Source organism: Mesocricetus auratus, unplaced genomic scaffold, assembly GCF_017639785.1.
Source record: "Mesocricetus auratus isolate SY011 unplaced genomic scaffold, BCM_Maur_2.0 Super-Scaffold_100007, whole genome shotgun sequence".
In the NCBI taxonomy this organism is placed as follows: domain Eukaryota; kingdom Metazoa; phylum Chordata; class Mammalia; order Rodentia; family Cricetidae; genus Mesocricetus; species Mesocricetus auratus.
In genome coordinates, this window is record NW_024429191.1 from 59,111,870 (window position 1) to 59,130,416 (window position 18,547).

The 18,547-nt window shown below is 39.6% G+C and overlaps 1 protein-coding gene across 2 annotated transcripts in view; it reads right to left on the bottom strand.

Moving 5' to 3' along the window:
• The window catches only part of Myo1d (myosin ID), a 300,654-nt gene that overhangs the window by 194,776 nt on the left and 87,331 nt on the right, over positions 1-18,547 (bottom strand). For both annotated transcript variants that reach the window (XM_005076975.4, XM_021231130.2), the window contains exons 2-10: positions 14,789-14,997; positions 11,396-11,489; positions 9,925-10,090; positions 7,742-7,795; positions 5,453-5,548; positions 2,950-3,066; positions 2,197-2,400; positions 940-1,085; positions 748-862 (exon numbers count right to left, since the gene is read on the bottom strand). In XM_005076975.4, the coding sequence (XP_005077032.1) occupies positions 748-862; positions 940-1,085; positions 2,197-2,400; positions 2,950-3,066; positions 5,453-5,548; positions 7,742-7,795; positions 9,925-10,090; positions 11,396-11,489; positions 14,789-14,997 (1,201 nt within the window). The remainder of the gene's footprint in view (positions 1-747; positions 863-939; positions 1,086-2,196; positions 2,401-2,949; positions 3,067-5,452; positions 5,549-7,741; positions 7,796-9,924; positions 10,091-11,395; positions 11,490-14,788; positions 14,998-18,547) is intronic.

Here is an 18,547-nt window from a genome sequence, read left to right on the forward strand (position 1 = left end):
ACAACTACAAGAAAATACCAGAAAGTTATAGAAAACCAGTTTTTAAAAGCCTACTCCCAAAATTGTTTTAAAAATACAAATGTCCAAGCAGAATGACTAAGTCTCAGGAGCAGGTGGTCTGCTGGCAAAGAACAGGAAAGCCCAGGGAGCCAGCCTTTCAGCTGTGAACTCTGCCCAGGCCAGTGTCACTTTCTAGCTATATCTTATTGGCAGAGTTTGCCTCTGACAGTTATAAATGCTCACAAAGAGCCACCAGAAGAGAGGTGACAGCAAAAGAAAGAAGGTGGAACTGTACAGGAATACAAGTGTTCCAGCATTCCAATGCACAGGCTTCAGAGAATGGGATTGTCAACAGCTGAGAGCAGTTCATTGCCACTTAGTTCACAGAGTAGAGGACACAAGGAAGAGAAGAACAATTGGGTCTAGAAGTAAGTTCACTTAATTTAGGTCTAAAGAGTGAACTCCAGTGGTGATAGACTCTAATTGAAAAAACAAACAAACAAAAATCAGCCAGGGAGTCATGTAGCATAATCTATACAGCTAATGTAAGGCATAAGGCTGTACTGAGCATGTCCTGGGCATCAACAAGGCAGGGTATCAGATTAGAGGAATTGCACCCACTGGGCTAGCATGACTGACTAGTACATCTCAAGGAGGAAGGAAGCGGTCCAGGTAGTTCAAGAACCCAAGGTCAAGAGGAATGCCAGGTGGACAACGCAGGGATACACTCCCCATAAGGGCACTCACATGTTTCCAAGGGATGCCTTCCCGCTGATACTCTTCTTGCTCCTGCTTCAGAACCAGCTGAATAAACAGCTGCTGCAGTTTCTCATTGCAGTAGTTAATGCAGAATTGTTCAAAGCTACACGAGATGGAATATGTTAGGCTTAAATACCAAAAAAATAAACAACAGGGTTTTAAGCATCTTACCCAGTTTACCTGTTGTTGTCAAAGATTTCAAAGCCATAGATATCCAAAACACCAATAACAGTGTTTTTCCCATGGATTGTGGTGTCATAGTTCTTGACCTCAATAATGTCATTGATGCGACTAACAATCCAACAAAAAAGGCGCTCATATATTGCCTGTGAGAAAAAGAACAACATAAATTCTTGTCTTTTTGGGAATGAGTCCCTCTTCTTACTATTTAGCACATGTGTTATCGCCTAAGTGGAATAATTGGAAATGTATATCACTATTACAGAAACAGCTACATGATGTATGTCAAAGCAAGCAATCTGGGTTTTTAAATAGGTTATTGGCTACTGTTCATATTTTAAGACTTCTCCAGGTATGTGTCCATGCCTTTTTATATCAGTGATACACCTGCTCTTTTCATCCCTGAAAACTATCCCACCAATTTTGAGCTATGAGTAAATGGCCATGGAAACGCAGGAGTTTATTCATTGCATTCACCAAATATTTGCTGAGCACTTAGACATATAGTTTATTGGAAATATAGCACTAAGTACACAGACATAGTTTCTGAGAAGTAGAACATTAGGGTGAAGAACACACCACACAGTGTCTGAGGTGAATTTTAAAAGTTATTATATGTGTCTGTATGTGGGTACCCTTAGAGGTGTTGGTTTCCTAGTGCTGGATTTACAGGTAGTTTGTTAAGCTGCCCAGATGGGTGGTGGGAATTGAACTTGGGTCCTATGCAAGAGTAGTATGTGTGTTCAACTGCCGAGCTATTTCTCCATCTCCCTGCACCCACAGTGACTTTAATTTATTCTGTGCTCAGGCAACCCAGAGACAGCTTCTCAGAAGAGACACTTGGGCTGAGCCAGCAGGATGCCTAAACAGAGCAAGATAGGAAGGGCAGAACAACCCAAGCAGAGAAACAGCGCGTGCAAAGGCCCTGTGGATAGAAGCAGAAAGGTGGGAAGGACTCATGAGGCTTAAGAAAAGATGAATATGTTGAAATAAGGAAAAGTGGCTGAAGATAGGACATGAGGCAGAGAGGTAATGCGGTGCCAGACCTGCTGAGGTAGAAGCTTCGACTCTCTCGTTCCCACAGTTGGTCTAGTTTGCTTTTCCAGCAGTGATACTCACAGCCAGGAACTTTATTGAGAAAGTGATGGCCAGAAAGTCTGAGTTTCTAAAAGGCCTTAGCCCACTGATAGGGATGTCTGAACACATCCTCACAGGATTTCACTTAGGCTGCAACCCACGGATCAAGTTCAGTCTCACCTTGGCAAAGGCGTCTCTGCCGTAGCTAGCTTCCTGTTCAGTGTGCTGTTTGTCGATGATGTCGCGGCCCGTGGCCACCGTCCGGTAAAGAAGGGTTTTCTCCACCATGTCTGTCTTAGTAGAGAGCAAGTCTGCTATGGCAGACACAACCTTACCATTCTCAATGAGTGGTGTATCACCATCTACTATAAATTTTAAATTTCCCTATATAAAAGATGAAAACAAAAGACACCATTTCCAGTGAGCTTCTGATGTATCACGAATTAGACTGCCCTTGCTTTCGCCTACCTTCCTGAATATGCACACGTGAAAGCCGAGCACTTCTCTTTTCCTCTTTTCCATACATGTGACAATCCTTTCATCTTAGCATACATTTTTGATAAAGGGTCTATATTTTTAAGTAGTCATATTTATGAATACTTTTTGTCATTCTGGTCTATGTGCTGGCCTCAGATGGGTTGGCTGTGCCTTGGAGGCCATTTGCAGCCATCTGTTTCAGAAGCCATCAGCAGTAGGCTTGGTGCTGAGTTCAAGGTCTGAGGATATCACAATACAATGAACTGAGCACATTCTCCAAACTTATAGTGGCTTGGAAAACTCCTCAAATTATAAAGTGATGAAGAAAATCAGAGTACAGTTTTCAGAATACAAAGCAAAATTTTCACAAAATAAATTATTTTTGACAAGGAACAAAATCTTCTAGAAGTTTAAGTTTCCACAGGGATACAATGTACTTTGAGAGTCCTTACTCACCAAGTGAAGAATAACAGCCAAAATTTTATAAACTGTTTGAATCTCCTCAGGTTTGAATCCGATTACTTTCATGGCATCGGCTACGACTTTGAACTCTGCAGCATCATTGATGGAAGACTAGACATGAACATGAAAATCTTAAGTCATAGACATTTCACATGAGCATTAATTATGAGACAGAAGTGTTTAGCCAAAGTCTTGATGCCTTTGTAAGTTATTTTGAGGGAGATAAGCATTAAAAAATTACTTTGTGGTAGAAACACTGTTTAGATGTATGAGACCTATTGGTGTGTGTGAGCTGTTACTTAAAATAAACACCATGCAACTTTCTGGAAGCTTCTGTCCTCAGCTGGCTCACAGAAGATCACAGCTCTATGTTCCATGGAGGCAACGGCATGGGATGTGACATCACACATGAAAATGTTGAATGTGGGAACTTCCTAAGTCCATGAATGGTTACTGCATCTGCAGTTCTCCCACAGGTCCGCTTGTGTAGGCTAGCAACAGCTCTCAGACTGTGTAACCAAGCTTCTTATTCCCCAGATGAGGAAAAGTAGCACGCTCTTAGAAAACTGTAAAAAGGTGATATAACCTAAATGCCAAATAATAGAAAATTAACTACAAAACCTAAGTATCATTTATTTCTAGGAACAACAATAAAAATATTGCTAAGCCAGGAATGAGGGTATAACTAGCTTACATGGAATAATAATTTAAATAAAAAACACTTCCCACATCCATTTCTGACAGAGATCTTTTTATGTTTCACCTAACTAAAATCATGAGTGTCTTCTCTTGTTTGAGCTGGGTCTGGCTGTATGGCCCAGGTGGATTCAGCATCTTCCTGTCTAACCTTTTGGATAATGAGGTTACATGCATGTGCCACTGTACCTTGCTAGCAGTTCTTTTTTTATTACAGGAAAGTTAAAAATACAGAAATGTAGGGTCCAAATATACATACTCTTATCATTCTGGAAGCAACAATTAAAACTGTGACCCAAGCTTTCCATAGCTTCTGCATGTCTATACCTCACTTCCAGCAAACTAGGACAATCTCACATTTACTTCTTATACACACTCATCAACCACCACATTGTTAAACTGGCTATGAGATGACTAGAAGAAAATTAATTTAAACAGGGGCAGAAAAAGGGCCTGCAGATGTGCAAGAAAGGGTTTGCACGCAAGGGAAGAGAAACACGGCCCCTTTAAAAGATGAATACAAAGAAAACCTAAGGGACACAAAATTATTCTCGGATAATTACAACCAATATTTAAAAATAGTAGGAAGATGGATGATGGTGGCATACTCATTTAATCCCAATACTAAGGAGGCAGAGACAGGGGATTCTGAGTTTGAGGCCAACCTGGTCTACAGAGCAAGTCTCAGGACAGCCCTGGAGAGAGGGAGAGAGGGAGAGAAGGAGGGAGGAAGGGGGAGAGAGAGAGAGAGAGAGAGAGACAGAGACAGAGACAGAGAGACAGAGAGAGAGACAGAGAGAGAGAGACAGAGAGAGAGACAGAGAGAGAGACAGAGACAGAGAGAGACAGAGAGAGACAGAGAGAGAATGTGTTTAATTTTGTCATAGCAACATGTCTTTGACCAAATTACACCAACTCTTATAAAAGGAAGGCTTCCTAGTCTTCAGTGTTTTTACGGTTTCAGTTTCATGAAGTCAGATAAAGAGAAAACCCTGAACACAGATGAGGACAATACAGCCATACAAGATTATTTAGTCAGGTGTTCAGTTCAGTGGTGGCATAAATTTCGGACGGAGATTTTTTTTCAAAATAACCTTTTATTTTTCAATCCAAGGACTTATTTATAGCCACCCTGAGTTTTACAAAGATCAATCACATTTTCGGTTGTTGTTCTCTAATTTTGCTTGATGAATTCTTGGGGGACACATTTGTTCTTCCTTTCCTTTGTGTCCTCTTTTTCTTCCTCCCTACGTTCCTTCTTTCCTCCCTTCCTCCCTCAATCTTCCTTCCTCCGTGCCTCCTTTCTTTTTTTCCTTCCCTTTTTCCTCCTAATACAATATTAGTTTTCTACATTGGGTATGTTTATGGATATTGCCACATGCTTTAGTGGAAAAAGAAATCATTGTGTCATAAGATCAGAGACTCTGTATATAAATTTCATTTCAATTGTCTGACATTCAGTCTCTATGTTACAGTGTTTGTTAAATTTTTGTATGTGTCTATATCTTCATTATATAACATTGATAACCTACACAAATTCCTTCATTTAGTTTTGTGTGTACTTTTTTTTTCTTTTATTTTCCAGTTTAAATTTAGATAAGAAACAAGGTTGCTTCACAAGTCAGTTCCAGGTCCCTCTCCCATTCCCTCCCCTCTTCCCGTGCCCTTCCCCCAACCCCCCCCCCGTTAAGATTTTTAAAAGCAGAACAGAGAAAATTCATCTGCCTGAGGGCAGCAGAGGGGTTGGGTGAACAGCTTGTGTTCCTTATGCCTCCTCTCCATTCTCAAAGAAGAAACTAACCTTCAGCTGTGCCCCCACACGGATGTAGTTGTAGGATGAAAGGGATTTCTGCAGGTGTAGAGAGTGCAGCATCTGCTCAGAACCTCCCTGGAGCAGCTGGAAAACATTCAATTTAAATTAAATTGCTGTGATGGTTAATCAGAATTGTCAACTTGACTGCATTTAAAACCAACTGAAAGGTAAGCTGCTGTGTACTCTCCTGTGAGGGACCTTCCTGATCAGGTACTTGAATTGAGAAGACCACCCTAAATGTGGGCAGCTTTGGGTGGCAGCTTTGCTTATCTTCTTTGAATCTTGCAGGTCAACTCATCCACTTTGTTGCTGCTGCAGCCATAACCACTGCAACCAGCACTTCGGGAATTGTCAGGCCTTCAGCACCAGAATGCCCTGTTGAGGCACCCAGTCTCAGGGGCTGAGCAGCTACTGGGTTCTCAGCCTCTCCAGTCTCCAGCACGAAGACACCATTGCTGGACTACCCAGATAGCATCGTGTAATCCAATCTAATAAATACTGTTTTAGCAAACCCTCATTCTTTTGCTTCTGTCCCTCCAGGGTTCCACCTGACTAATCGAACTGTCAAAGCAAATACTGACCTCCCAAATGTCAAATATTCTAACTTAGTGGTGATCTAGTTCCTACTCATTTTCTGGGCCTCACACATTTATGTCCTCTGTTACATGCTTTGAGGAAATTTTTGGATTTTGTTTTGTTGCTGTTGTTCTCACTTATAGGTAAATGGCTTCTATATATTAAGATAGGCAGAATGTTATGCATTCACAAGGACTATCACTGCTTAGCAGTGTCACTCTGCTGAATTTAGAAAAGTCAACATTTCTGGAGAAGAGGCACCAGCTGACAGTCACAAGGAGTCCCATGTGCTGAACAGCTTTTCCTCAATTGTCACAGTCAGGAAGGAGTGTGACTGATGGCTGTGACTCTTACACAGAGTGAAGATACTTCTCAGTAACTTCATCCAACTGGGAAAGATACTGGCAAAAGCTGTAAGTTCTTGAAATAGACAATTCTTATATTTTATAGAGAAATATTTACCTAAAATCCAGCAAACTGTCAATAGAAACACAAAACAAATTCGTCACACTTTTGTGCTATAGAGCATGCCTTCAGAAGGGGTTATGTACTGAACAGAAAGCTCTGGCTTGCTTCAAATATACAGTTATCAGATCTTAAAGAATGATAAACTTTTTTAACCAAACATACCAGAACTTGAATGGCATTGACTAAAGCAGTTATCTAATCAAACAATGTTGTATTCGACTGTACTGTCACCATTAACTACCTTCAGAGACAGTTACCCAGAAATAAATCTTTTTAACTCAAGGTATTAAATGTGTGATTGCAAGTGTGTTCCTGTTGGCGTGTGCATGGAAGTCAGCTTTGGGTGTGTGTCATTCCTCGGGTTCCATTCACTCTGTTTTTTAAATTGGCCTGGAGCCAGTGGTTTCCAGGACTGTCTCTGTCTACCTAGCACTAGGATTGTACATGGACACCACCAATCCTGCCTTTATTTTTTTAAAAAAACATAGGTTCTGGGGACTGAACTCACAGAAAGCATTTTGTCAACTGAGATAGCTCCCTAATCCCATATTTTTAATTCTTTAAAACTTCAAATGTTACTTAATTAGGTCAACAGCTTTTGTAGTAGTCTTGGTTTACATTACTTGGATCTTCAAAGATCTTATGAATGTCAACTTGCTCTATGAGAGCAGACATGCCAAAGGAGGGCTCTTTAAGAGTTTGTTTCAAACTCTAATAACATTCCCCAAAAGCCATTTATTTTTTCTGAGTGTTGACAGCACAGAGGAGAATTCTCCCTTGGATTCATAAATCCTGCTTTTGTTTTTAAAGTAATCATATTGCCCTATGCCTATCAAGAGCAACATAAATCAAATTTACATTCCCATCTCTGTAACTCTCAAGTACAGGAATAGTAGTAACTCAATTCAAAAGAAAATGAAATCAACACATCTAGAGGGTACCACAGCAAAAGCTTTCATGGCCATTATACTGTTAACTCCACCATGAGGAAAGGCAGGTGATGCTCAGCCTGGGAGCATTCACTTGGCTGGCCAGATACCAGCTCTCACAATGCTCACACTCACAGTCTCTTAGGTCGGGTAGATGTGTGCATGCCTGTACATACATGTAATTTGTTGTGGAGACAAGGGAAGCCAGAGAGGTGTAGGACAGATGAGAGTACAGTAAAAAGACTTCTCAGCACAACCAGGCAAATGATCAATTCTCTGGATAAGGAACTGACAGATTACTAACCTGATAAAAAGAATGGAAGCTTCGTTCTCCCGGCTGTTGCACAATCACACGAGACTAAAAATAAAATATTTTTAAAAATGGTTAATCTGAAATGTAGGTATAAATGAAACAGAAGCAACATTCTTAGAGAATCTTGTATTCACAGTATATTAAAAATTTGTGGCCAAAGCTTATCAGAGATGGGTGTTCTCTATGGTCTTCCTGGCACTATTTTGATAATTATTTATATTGCTTAAAATGGGGGTGCCTTATCATTCATGAGGAATGAAGTCATGTTTTTTCAACCTGGAGTCTAAAGATAGAATGTACAATCAGTAGGAATCTGAGGGGGGATTTGGAAAGGAACACTAGGGAGGAACATTCTCAACATTCCCTTGTTCAGAGTCTGCTGGTAATTCAAAGAGCAATGCCTCATATCCTATAATAAAATCCGGCAACATGATCAGGCCCTAGGGACCCTGCTTAGATTCTCTAAAAAGGCTGCTCAACATGTGTGTTCATTCAAAGTGTTCTTTTTGATTGAGTATGTACACACAGTGGAATCAGGAAACATTATGGAGGAGATGGGTAGTACTTGGTATTTCCTATTTCTTTCCAACTGACTCTGATAAAGCACTTATTTACTTAATAGTCAGCTTCTATATAACAGATAATAGAAATTACAGCACTATAAGATGCTGTGGGGTCACTGGGATGGGGAACCCTTGACAGAGAAACATCAAAGCACAATTCAAGGTGGAGGTGACTGTATAACATGGCTTAACTGGATTGAGAGAATGAATGCCTGTGTCCTGCTGCAGTCAGTTATATACACTATATAGCAGTAAGCAACCAGAAGCTAGAGGAAGGGAAATTTCAATTTAGCTAAAAGTAAACTGAATGGAGGATAGAGACATAAGAAAAGGCTATGCCTGAAAGCTGGGCATGACGGTGTATACTCCTGTAACCTCAACTCTTAGAAAGCTGAGGCATGAGGACGGTGAGTTACATGCCAACCTTAGCTACATAGGAGAAAGGAGGGCCGGAGGGAGAGAGTGATTTGATTGGTTTGAGTTAAATCTTACCCAGATTTGTCACACATTCTTCCTGTCCCATACACACCCCTGTTGGGTCCCAGCCCCCATGGATTTCTGTGCATTGTTTGTCAGCTGATCACCACATGTGCATCCTGTTCTCTAGTCCTGGCTTACAGCCCTGGCCTTGCCCACCTGACATCAATATCTAGCATGAGGAAAACACGAGCTCTTACACCTGGGGTTTCTCCACTGTGCTATAAGTCTGTATATAAGGCTGCTCCCTCCTCACAGGCAGACACACAGGCAGACATACAGCATGCAGAGACACAGATACACATGCATTCTTCTGGCAATAAAGGTGGCAGACGCATTCTCTTAGTGCAAACAGCCAGACGTCATGTCTTTCATTTCCTGATACCGCGGACTTGTTCGTGGTGTGGATGCCACACATCCCAAATCTACGCTGACAAAGTCTAACATTTTCTAACTCAATATACTAAGTCAGGGGTATCAACCTCTGAGTCATGACTCCTTTGGGGGTTGATCGACCCTTTCACAGGGGTTGCATATCAGATATCCTGTGTATCAGATATTTACATTATGATAATAACAGTAGCAAAAATACAGTTATCAAGTAGTGATGAAATAATTTTATGTTTGGGGGTCACCATAACATGAGGAACTAAATGTATTAAAGGATTGCAGCATTAGGAAGGTTGAGAACCACTGGGCTAATTACCCCAAAGAGAACACAGGAAGAGAGTATCTTATTATGGAAGGCAAACTCTTTTTTTTTTACTTTGTGTAATTGAGTTTATGGCATAATTTTACTTTCATAGCTACACACAATTGAATAAGTAGAAAATCAGCTATAATTCTGCTATTGAGATACAGATTTCAACATGTCAGGAAAGTAGAACAAATCAATTAATAACAATAGATTTAAATCATGTAACTATCATTTAAAACTTTATAATGCTCAAGGCATGGTTTGTAGCACTCAGATACCGCACTAACCTTTGTGTTTGTGGATGAAAAGTGGGAAGGCAAACTTGAAGAGGGATAATAGGATTAAACACTATTTTAAAACAATAAATGAAATTTCACAAATAGTATTTTTAAACATTCAGCTCTCACAAGCATCACCCTAGAAATCTACACATTTACCTTTTCCAGCAAGTAGTTATTGATATGTCCCCCAATAGGGTCTCCCTTGAAGTCAAAGTTGATATCCATGTATTTCCCAAACCTGCTTGAATTGTCATTACGATTGGTTTTGGCATTTCCAAAAGCTTCCAAAACACAGTTTGACTTCAGCAACATATTCTTCACTCTTTAACAAAAATATATCAAAGTTATTATAAAAATTTCAGAGATGAAGACACTTAAAAAACTGGATAAATCTTAACTTTTAGTTATCTCTTTGTTTCTATTTCACTGACAAGATTCTTCACATAGTCACACCTGTAGGAATAACCTGGCCTCTGACATGACCTGATTAGTGGACCATCTTCCCTCCCACTAATCCTGCAAGGAACACTTCGAACTGCTTCCCATAAATGACTGTATGGTGAACAAAGGCATGTGTGTAGGAACTGCTGGCTTAAAAAGGAAACCATAAGGTGATGGCCTGATATGCTCCAGAAAGACAGTAAATTTACATAAGCCTTATCTGCTATACAGAAATGAAAGTAATTTAGCTCTCAGCCAGTTACTCTCCTGAGGTTCAAAAGAAATTACAAAAATTTGATCAAATGTTCACCCTCAAATTAGACTGCAAAGTGAAAAATCACAAGTGGGAATATGTCACAGATTTTAAAAGGTTTCTTTTGACTGCGTAACCCAGTTACGATGAAAATGCAAAGTCCACACAGTAGCATCAATTGTAAATTCTCTTCCTTCACATCACCCAGCACCCTGGATCCCAGGCTGTTGAGCTGCTGTGATGTACAGATGCGTTGTGACTCTTCAGTAAACTAATATTCAGCTTCAAAGCAGTCAATCAGGAAAGCACCCCTCTCCTTCTTGGAAAAGGCTGCACTGCATAAGAAGGCCAGCCATGTTGCCTCATTAAAAAACAAACAAAACAGTCACCCATTCACTCCTTATACATTTATTAGCAAACACTGTATGCCAGGCACTGTTTTAAACATGGGTGCCCCACACAGTGCAGAACTATGCTACTCATCGAACTGTGAGCCCAGCACAGTGCAGTATGAGGCCCTCTTACACATGAACCTTACTTTGGCTCCCAGCATCTGTGGGTTATGGTTGTGTTAGTGATGGGAAGTCATGGGTTTACCTTCCAGGACTTCGTGTCACTCAGAGCACAACTTTTTAAAACATAGAGAAAGAAACCTCCAGAGGCTTAAACAATAAAGCCAAAACTGTTCCTGAGGTTGAAAACTGGCTGGAACCAGGACACCTTCAACTATTTCAAAGTAGTTTTAACATTTTTTTTAACTTGGTTAAGCTGGAAATCGATATAGTAATAGAAGTAAAAGCAGAAAGATAATATGCAATGTGAGAATCAAAGTAATTTACACATCAAAAAATGTTTGATGCCTGCAGTTTAGGCCTAGCCCATATGCACACTAGGAGAAGCCCAGCCCCACCAGCCTGTGTCCCTGAGCCTTACCTTTCTATCTCTGCTCTCTGGCTGGGGTTGGTGATGGCGGCGATATACTGCATGATGTACTTACTGGCCTCTGTTTTACCAGCTCCACTTTCCCCTGGAGGATTTAACACCATAAGGTAAGCCAGAAGTAAGCTCATTGTCAACAGAATAATTTAAACCTTTATTCATTTAAAATTCCATGTGTTACATTGTCTTCCACCCTCCTCCTCCTCCTCCCCCTTTCTTATTATTTTGTCCTTGGCTGCTTCTCATAGATATGAACATGTCTTAAAAAGTGACAGAAGCAAAATTATAAATTGCAAATCAGTATTTAGTTAAGGAAAAATATATCAAGGAGTAAATTGTGGTAAACTAAATCCTTAGATTAAACAATCACTCCTAAGTATAGCTGAAACAAACTAAGGTGCTGATCCAAACAATAGCTACAGCTACATTCGTATCACTTTATTTTCCACAGAAAACTTATTTTAAATTTAATGGGAATAAAGTAATTGATTACAAAAATTAGAGTCAAGTGCTCACAGTCCCAGAGAATCAGAGGGCTGAGAAAGGTAGCTTGAGCACAGGGATTTCTGAAACCAGACAGATCCAGATTCTTAGCATAAAAAAGGAAAGAAAAGCAAAAATCTTAAACCAAACACAATAATTTTAGTGAAAAAAGACAACATGTTTGAGATACAAGACATCATGGTAAAGTGTGATAATGGGTACAAGTGGTAGTGGTGGAGGGAAAGATTTAGAAATTCCATCTAGTTGTTTAAACCCCAAAATATCACTTACTAAACTTTCTCCCAAGAAAATATTTTTAAATGTAGTGTAATCAAACGTATCAATATCCCATCTTTTAAAAAATTATTTATTTTCATATTATGTGCACTGGTGTTTTGCCTGCATGTATGTCTGTGTGAAGGTATCAGATCTTGGAGTTACAGACAGTTGTTAGCTGCCATGTGGGTGCTGTGAATTGAACCCAGTTCCTCTGGAAGAGCAGTCAGTGTTCTTAACCACTAAGCTATCTCTACAGTCCCAATCTCCCATCTTTTAATAGAATATACTATGTGTTATGGCTAAAATTGGGCTAACAGATTGATAAATAATTGGATAAAAATAGTAACTACATATAGAACTGCTAAAGAGAATGTGCTAGTTCTATAGAAACTCTAATGAAAGTATGTCCACTATAAACTGCTGATTGGAAAAGCTAACTTTGTAATAGCAGTATATGCTTACAATTATGTATTTTTACTTACTTATGCATGTGTGACTCTATGTTCCTACACATAGATAGAAAATATGCAAAAGGACACACATTACCATCTGCTACTTCTGGAATGTTGGGGGACAAGACGTTCAAGAACAAGTGAATTTTTCCCCATGTTAGATGGGTCCTAGAGGAACACAGCTATTGCCATTGCTCATGGTTGTTCACTTAGACCCTACTGCTGAAGATACTGTATACTTTGGTCACTGGAGATGTAGAAATCAAGCTGGACCTGACCTAGAAGCTTTCTCTCTGCTTGCTTGCTTTCACGGTACCCAGAAGGTGCTACGTAGGCTGCTGATATTGGTGTTCATCAACAGTTTTACTCTGTGAGTTACAGTAATGGCAAGAATGTTATGGGGGTAACCAACTACTATCTGATTGGACTTAAGGCCCAATCCACAGGAGGAAACTTATGCCTGGTATTGTAAACTTAGCCAAGAATCTGTGGCTGGGGAGGTCACAGCCCTAGAGGAATCTACTACTGTTACTTTTATAAATGGACATAGTCTTAAACTGCCTTCTAAAATTCTTTTTGTAGTGACAATGGTTAATACAGAGACTCCCAACTGGTCTAAAAACTCTAGAGAATGAGGGTCTATACAGGGCTTAACCATAAGTGGGATATCTTTATCACAAAGCTCAAGGAACACTGTATAAGAAAGGGTGGAAAGGTTTTAAGACCCAGAAGTTGGGGAGGACTGTTTTAACTTGTCTTTAAAACATGATAGGCCCCTGTACTCATAACTCACAAGAAGTAGCTGTGGTTGCCTGCACCAGACCCTGCATGAAATTCATGCCTGCCAATATCTAGCATGGATGGGAAAGGACCTTCCAAGGCCCACCTCTAGCTGAGGAGCTACCAAAAGTTGATGGCTACTTGGGGAAAAGAGCATCAGTTTTTTTCAGGGGTGTAGATCCTGGTAGGTTGATCATCCTCCAGGGGATGGCTCTACATACATGTGTATAAAGATATCTAATATCAACTAGATTTGGGTGGGTTATAAGCAAAAAAGAAGACATGAAGTTGGAAGGAGGAAATGGAGGTGGTGAGAAGAATTGGAAGGGAGGAACTTGAAGGTGACAAATAATAAAATACACTGATAAATGATAAAAATACATTGCATGAAAAAAAGAGTAAAGGACTTTTTAATTCATAAATTTGTGTAACTGGATAACTTTCTAAATTTCTTAATTATTTAAAAAAACACAATTTAGTTCTGGGCTATAATTCTCCAATTCCAATACTAAATTATTTAATCTTCTGACCCTTAGCATTCTTATCTGTAAAGTAGAAAAATAACTATACTACATACCACTTGAAGTTATTTTGATAACCAAAATAAAATAATGATGACAAAAATATTTTGAAAAGCCCAAAAGCAACTAGAGTAAATGGGAAGTATTATTAGCACCAACAGAGATTCCCACAGTTTGAGAGGCCATCCTGGGCCAGGGAAAAAGTGTTGTCCTTCTCCTCATTTTACTAGGTGAGATGCTTCAAAGTGCTTAACACTGTGAGAGTGGCTAGGCTCTCATTCTAAGCATGTGGATTACAGCTCATCTTCTCCTCCAAAAAGCTCAGGCCCATGCTCAGGAAGCCCACCCCTGCCTCTGTCTGCGCCACAGCACCAACTTCCAAACTCCAGTCTGACTTTGAGTTCATTCTTCACATTGACATGTAAGCCCATTGTTTTCTTTGTTTCATTCTGTTAACGTTTGAACTATTTTTGTTATTTTTAATTGGTATTTTTTTTTGTGTGTGTGTGCTTCAGATAGGAGGAATCATATCCCATGCTGGCTCAGTCTGCAAATGACCAAAAGGCATGCAAGTGTAATGTGTACTCTTTTTTATGAGATGAGGTCTTGTTATGTTGTTCAGGGTGGTCTTGAACTTCCGAGAGTTCAAGCAATCCTCTTGCCTCAGACTCCAAAACCAAGACTAGAGACTGATCAAACAGGGAATACAGTGTTCATTACTTTTCTGGGCCCTATAAAATACCTTAGGTTTCTAAGCTTAAAAAAAAACCCAGAAAACAACAACTCATCAATTGTGTGAATTCTTGAAAGAAGAATTCAAAAAAAAAAGATTAAATACCTTTGACATTGAAACCAGGGCCCCCTCTAAATACCTGATATCATAATACAGGTGTCTTTTGATCGCCTCTTCATAGCCTTGTAAGCAGCGTCAGCAATAGCAAAAAGATGAGGAGGTCTCTCATACAGCTCACGACCTTTATACTGCTCAACTGTGTCCCTCCCATAGATGTTCAGCGCCTTGTAGGGGTTCACAGAAACGACCACTTCTCCAATAAATGTGTAGATGCGTCCTTTCTCAAATCTGTATAGAAGCAAGAACAAAAGGTAGTTAGGGTGGTTTATTTCCTCTTAATTTATTACCAAACAGGACCAAATGTTCCAGGAACTGTTTCTGAACAGACAATTAATCAGTTCTCAGTTTACTTAAAGACCACATTACAGCTGGGTGTGGTGGCTTGTGTTTGTAATCCTGTTTCCTAAGAGGTAGAGACAGGAGGATTGCTATGATTTCAAAGCCAGTGAGTTCTGGACAGCTTGGGCTACAGTGAAACTCTGTCTTAAAAATAAACACACAAACAAAAACCCAAAGACTATGTTTTGAGTCAGGCATGGTAGCTTACACTTATACTCAGCTCTCTTAGCGCTGAGATAGGAGGACTGCGGTGAATTGGAGGCCAGCCTTGAGCTATGTAGTGAAGCTCAATACAAATAACAACAACAAAAACAAAGACAAAACCCAAAACCCCACCAAATAACAGTAGAGACCATATCTGATGTGGTACTTTTCCAACATCACTAGTGAAAAAGGCCAAGGGTTTAAAATTCAGGCAAGAAGAACTTGACACTTAGCAGGCTGTGGATTTCCTGTTTCCAATACAGAAGGTCAAGTTAGAGGAGGAAAAAGGTTGGAGAAACCCTCCACAGCTCTAGTAGGAAAGGAAATAGAAGCTAAATCAGGTCTTCAAATTTACTTCACTGAATTTCCAGTTACAAGGGGGCCTGTTGACATTTATTTCATCTCCCTCTAGAAGCCTCACTAAATTGTCAGCAAAGAAATAAAGTACAATCACAATAGAGAATGGTAGAGGAGACACTTCTGGTTTAACTCAAATTGGGTTTTGCAGTGACTGCCTAGAATCCCGTGGTGTAGATGCAGCATGATTTATTCAGTGATCTCTTTTGTCTCCTGCTACTATGAGCAACACTCAAGAAAACACCCTGGGCACATAGCTTGCAAATCAGTGGGAAGAACTCTCAGGATTGGGACAGCTGATTGGAAGTGCCTATATTTCCAAGGTATATGTAATATGATCCCATTTTTGTATGGGATCCCATTTATGTACATGTCTATCTATACATACATTTGATAAATGAGTATATGTATGCCTGACAAGATATTATATAACACATAGCTTGTTTATCCTTATATACATACTGTGGGGTGATAGGGATGGGGAATGAGGAGGCAGGGTGAAAGAAGCCATGGGAACAAAGTAAAATTAGCAAAAGCCCCACGACTGAAACTGTAAAAAGGGATGAAAAATCTGCACAAAAATTTAATATAAAAACATAGAAATCCCACACATACTATTTACACAGTAACACATACCTATAAGTGTGTACAAATCAGAGCTTAACTGTTTCTGCTCAAGTCATTGTTACCAATACACTCCATCTGCTGAGAAGCATAGGCATCCATTAGAGATTGGTTCTAGGCACCCTCACAAATAAAATCTGTGGATGCTTAAGAACTTTATGTAAAGTATCCTAGACTTGTATAAAGCCTATATACATCCTTCTTCATATTTTAAATAATGTGTAGCCTCTAATAATTCTTCATACAAGTTAATGCTATCTAAATATCCCTTACATTTTTAATCTGCAGTTGGCTGGTTGTAAGGATACCACATCTGTGAATATGGAAGGAAGATTGTGTCTCACTTCTAAAAGCTGAAAAAAGACAGGCAAAATGCTGGTCCACGGGTAGTTTGTCACTAGGTACCCTGCTGTTTATAGCCAAAGGACAAGGAGAAATAAACATTGGGTCTGAAAGGCAAATTTTTAAAGCTTCCTTTAAGATGGAAGTTGTCAGCTATAATTAAGAGTGGAAACAAACAAATACAGATGTTGTAAACAATATATTTGAACCAAGATTTTTATCAAGTACTTGACATGTATTTAAATAAGAGTTATCAACCAGTGAGGTTTCCTGTGCATTTTTCTATTGTGGTTTTCCCACTGACAGCAAAAGCACTGACAGGGTCCTTCACATCTGGGCCTGCGTGCTCACATTACTAACCTAACAGTGGTGAGACCTTGTGAAAGCATTTACTCTCCCTGTGCTTCAGCGTCTCCAGCTGTTCCATGGTAATAATTATACCCCTCTATCCCTTTGGCAGTGAATACATGCATCCTCCCCTTTTTTTAACAAATGGCAATAGTTTTATACTTCTATTATGCTATGCATGAAAGTGATGTTTGCATGTTTTAAGACAGGGTCTCTGGCAGCCCAGGCTGGTCTTGAACTATGTAACCAAGGTTGGCCTTTGATTCCTGATACTCCTGCCTCTTTCTGAGTAGTACTGGGATTGCAGGTGAGCATAGATTTGTTACCAAATGTTTTTATTTTTATTAATACTGTCCCCACTCAATAGTCTCTTTAGATGAGGAATAGACTAAATGATCAAAATATCATTCCTTGTCACAGATGTCCATCAATTACAAGTCACCAGTAAGACATCTCTATACAGCTTATATTTAAAGACCCACAAAGGTGAAGCTGGAGAGATGTGCTTAGTGGTCAGATTGTGTACAGTTCTTGCAAGGGACCAGAGTTCAGTTTCCAGCACCATGACAAGTGGCTCACAAGTGACTGTAATTCTCAATTTGAGGGCTCCAGTACCCTCCCCACTTTGGTCTCCAAGAGCAACTGCACAAAGCCTCCCCACAAGAATATACATTAAAAATCCACAAAAAAAAATAAAAAGTAGGATTCAGCACTGAAGTCTCTCTGGTTAGATCTGTAAATATGCAAGACACACGCAACAGGCATCACCAAGAACTGAGAAGGACAGGGTTGTTTAGTTTTCAAAACTGCCCAAATAGAAAAAAAATGAAAAGGAGCAACAGGCTTTTAGGAAAAAGTTACCTCATGAGCTTGATACTCTCACTCAGAGGCATAAGCGATAATGTATGCGACAGAGTGTTGTCTTATCCCCAGTGTGTTTAATAATGCGTTTTTCTCACTGGATAATTCCTATGGCCACAAATGGCAGAGTCTCTGAAATTCTGTATTACTTCAAACTAAATATTTTCTTTAACTAAATCTCTAAGCATCATATTTTCAAGATATAATTAAAATAAATGCACAGTAGCAGGTGTGGGTGCTTATACCAACAACTCAGCACTTGGGAGGCAGAGGCAGGAGATCAAGAGATCAAGGTGAGGGGCCTGGCTCTGCCCAACCTATTGTGCCAAACTATGTTGACTCCTCATGGGAGTCCTTACCTGTGGACTGGGGGTGAGGTGGGGGGAGGAGGTGAAGGGGAGCGGAGAAGTGGGAGGGAGAACAGTTATTGGAATGTAAAATGAATAAAAATGGAAAAAGAAGAGATTAAGGGCAGTCTGGGCTACCTTGTTTAAAAAAGGTATAAAATGTATAAATCATTTGTTTATAAACCATGTTATTTATAAATTATAATATTTATGCTATCTGTTTACTTGAGGACTATTTCAGAGGCTCAAAAATATGATATTAAATAAATGCTCCAGCAATTTGTAAAAATGATAGAAAGTTACTTTTGAAATTCTATGCTGTTGGTTATCAAATGACTTTAAACTTGGTTAGATCT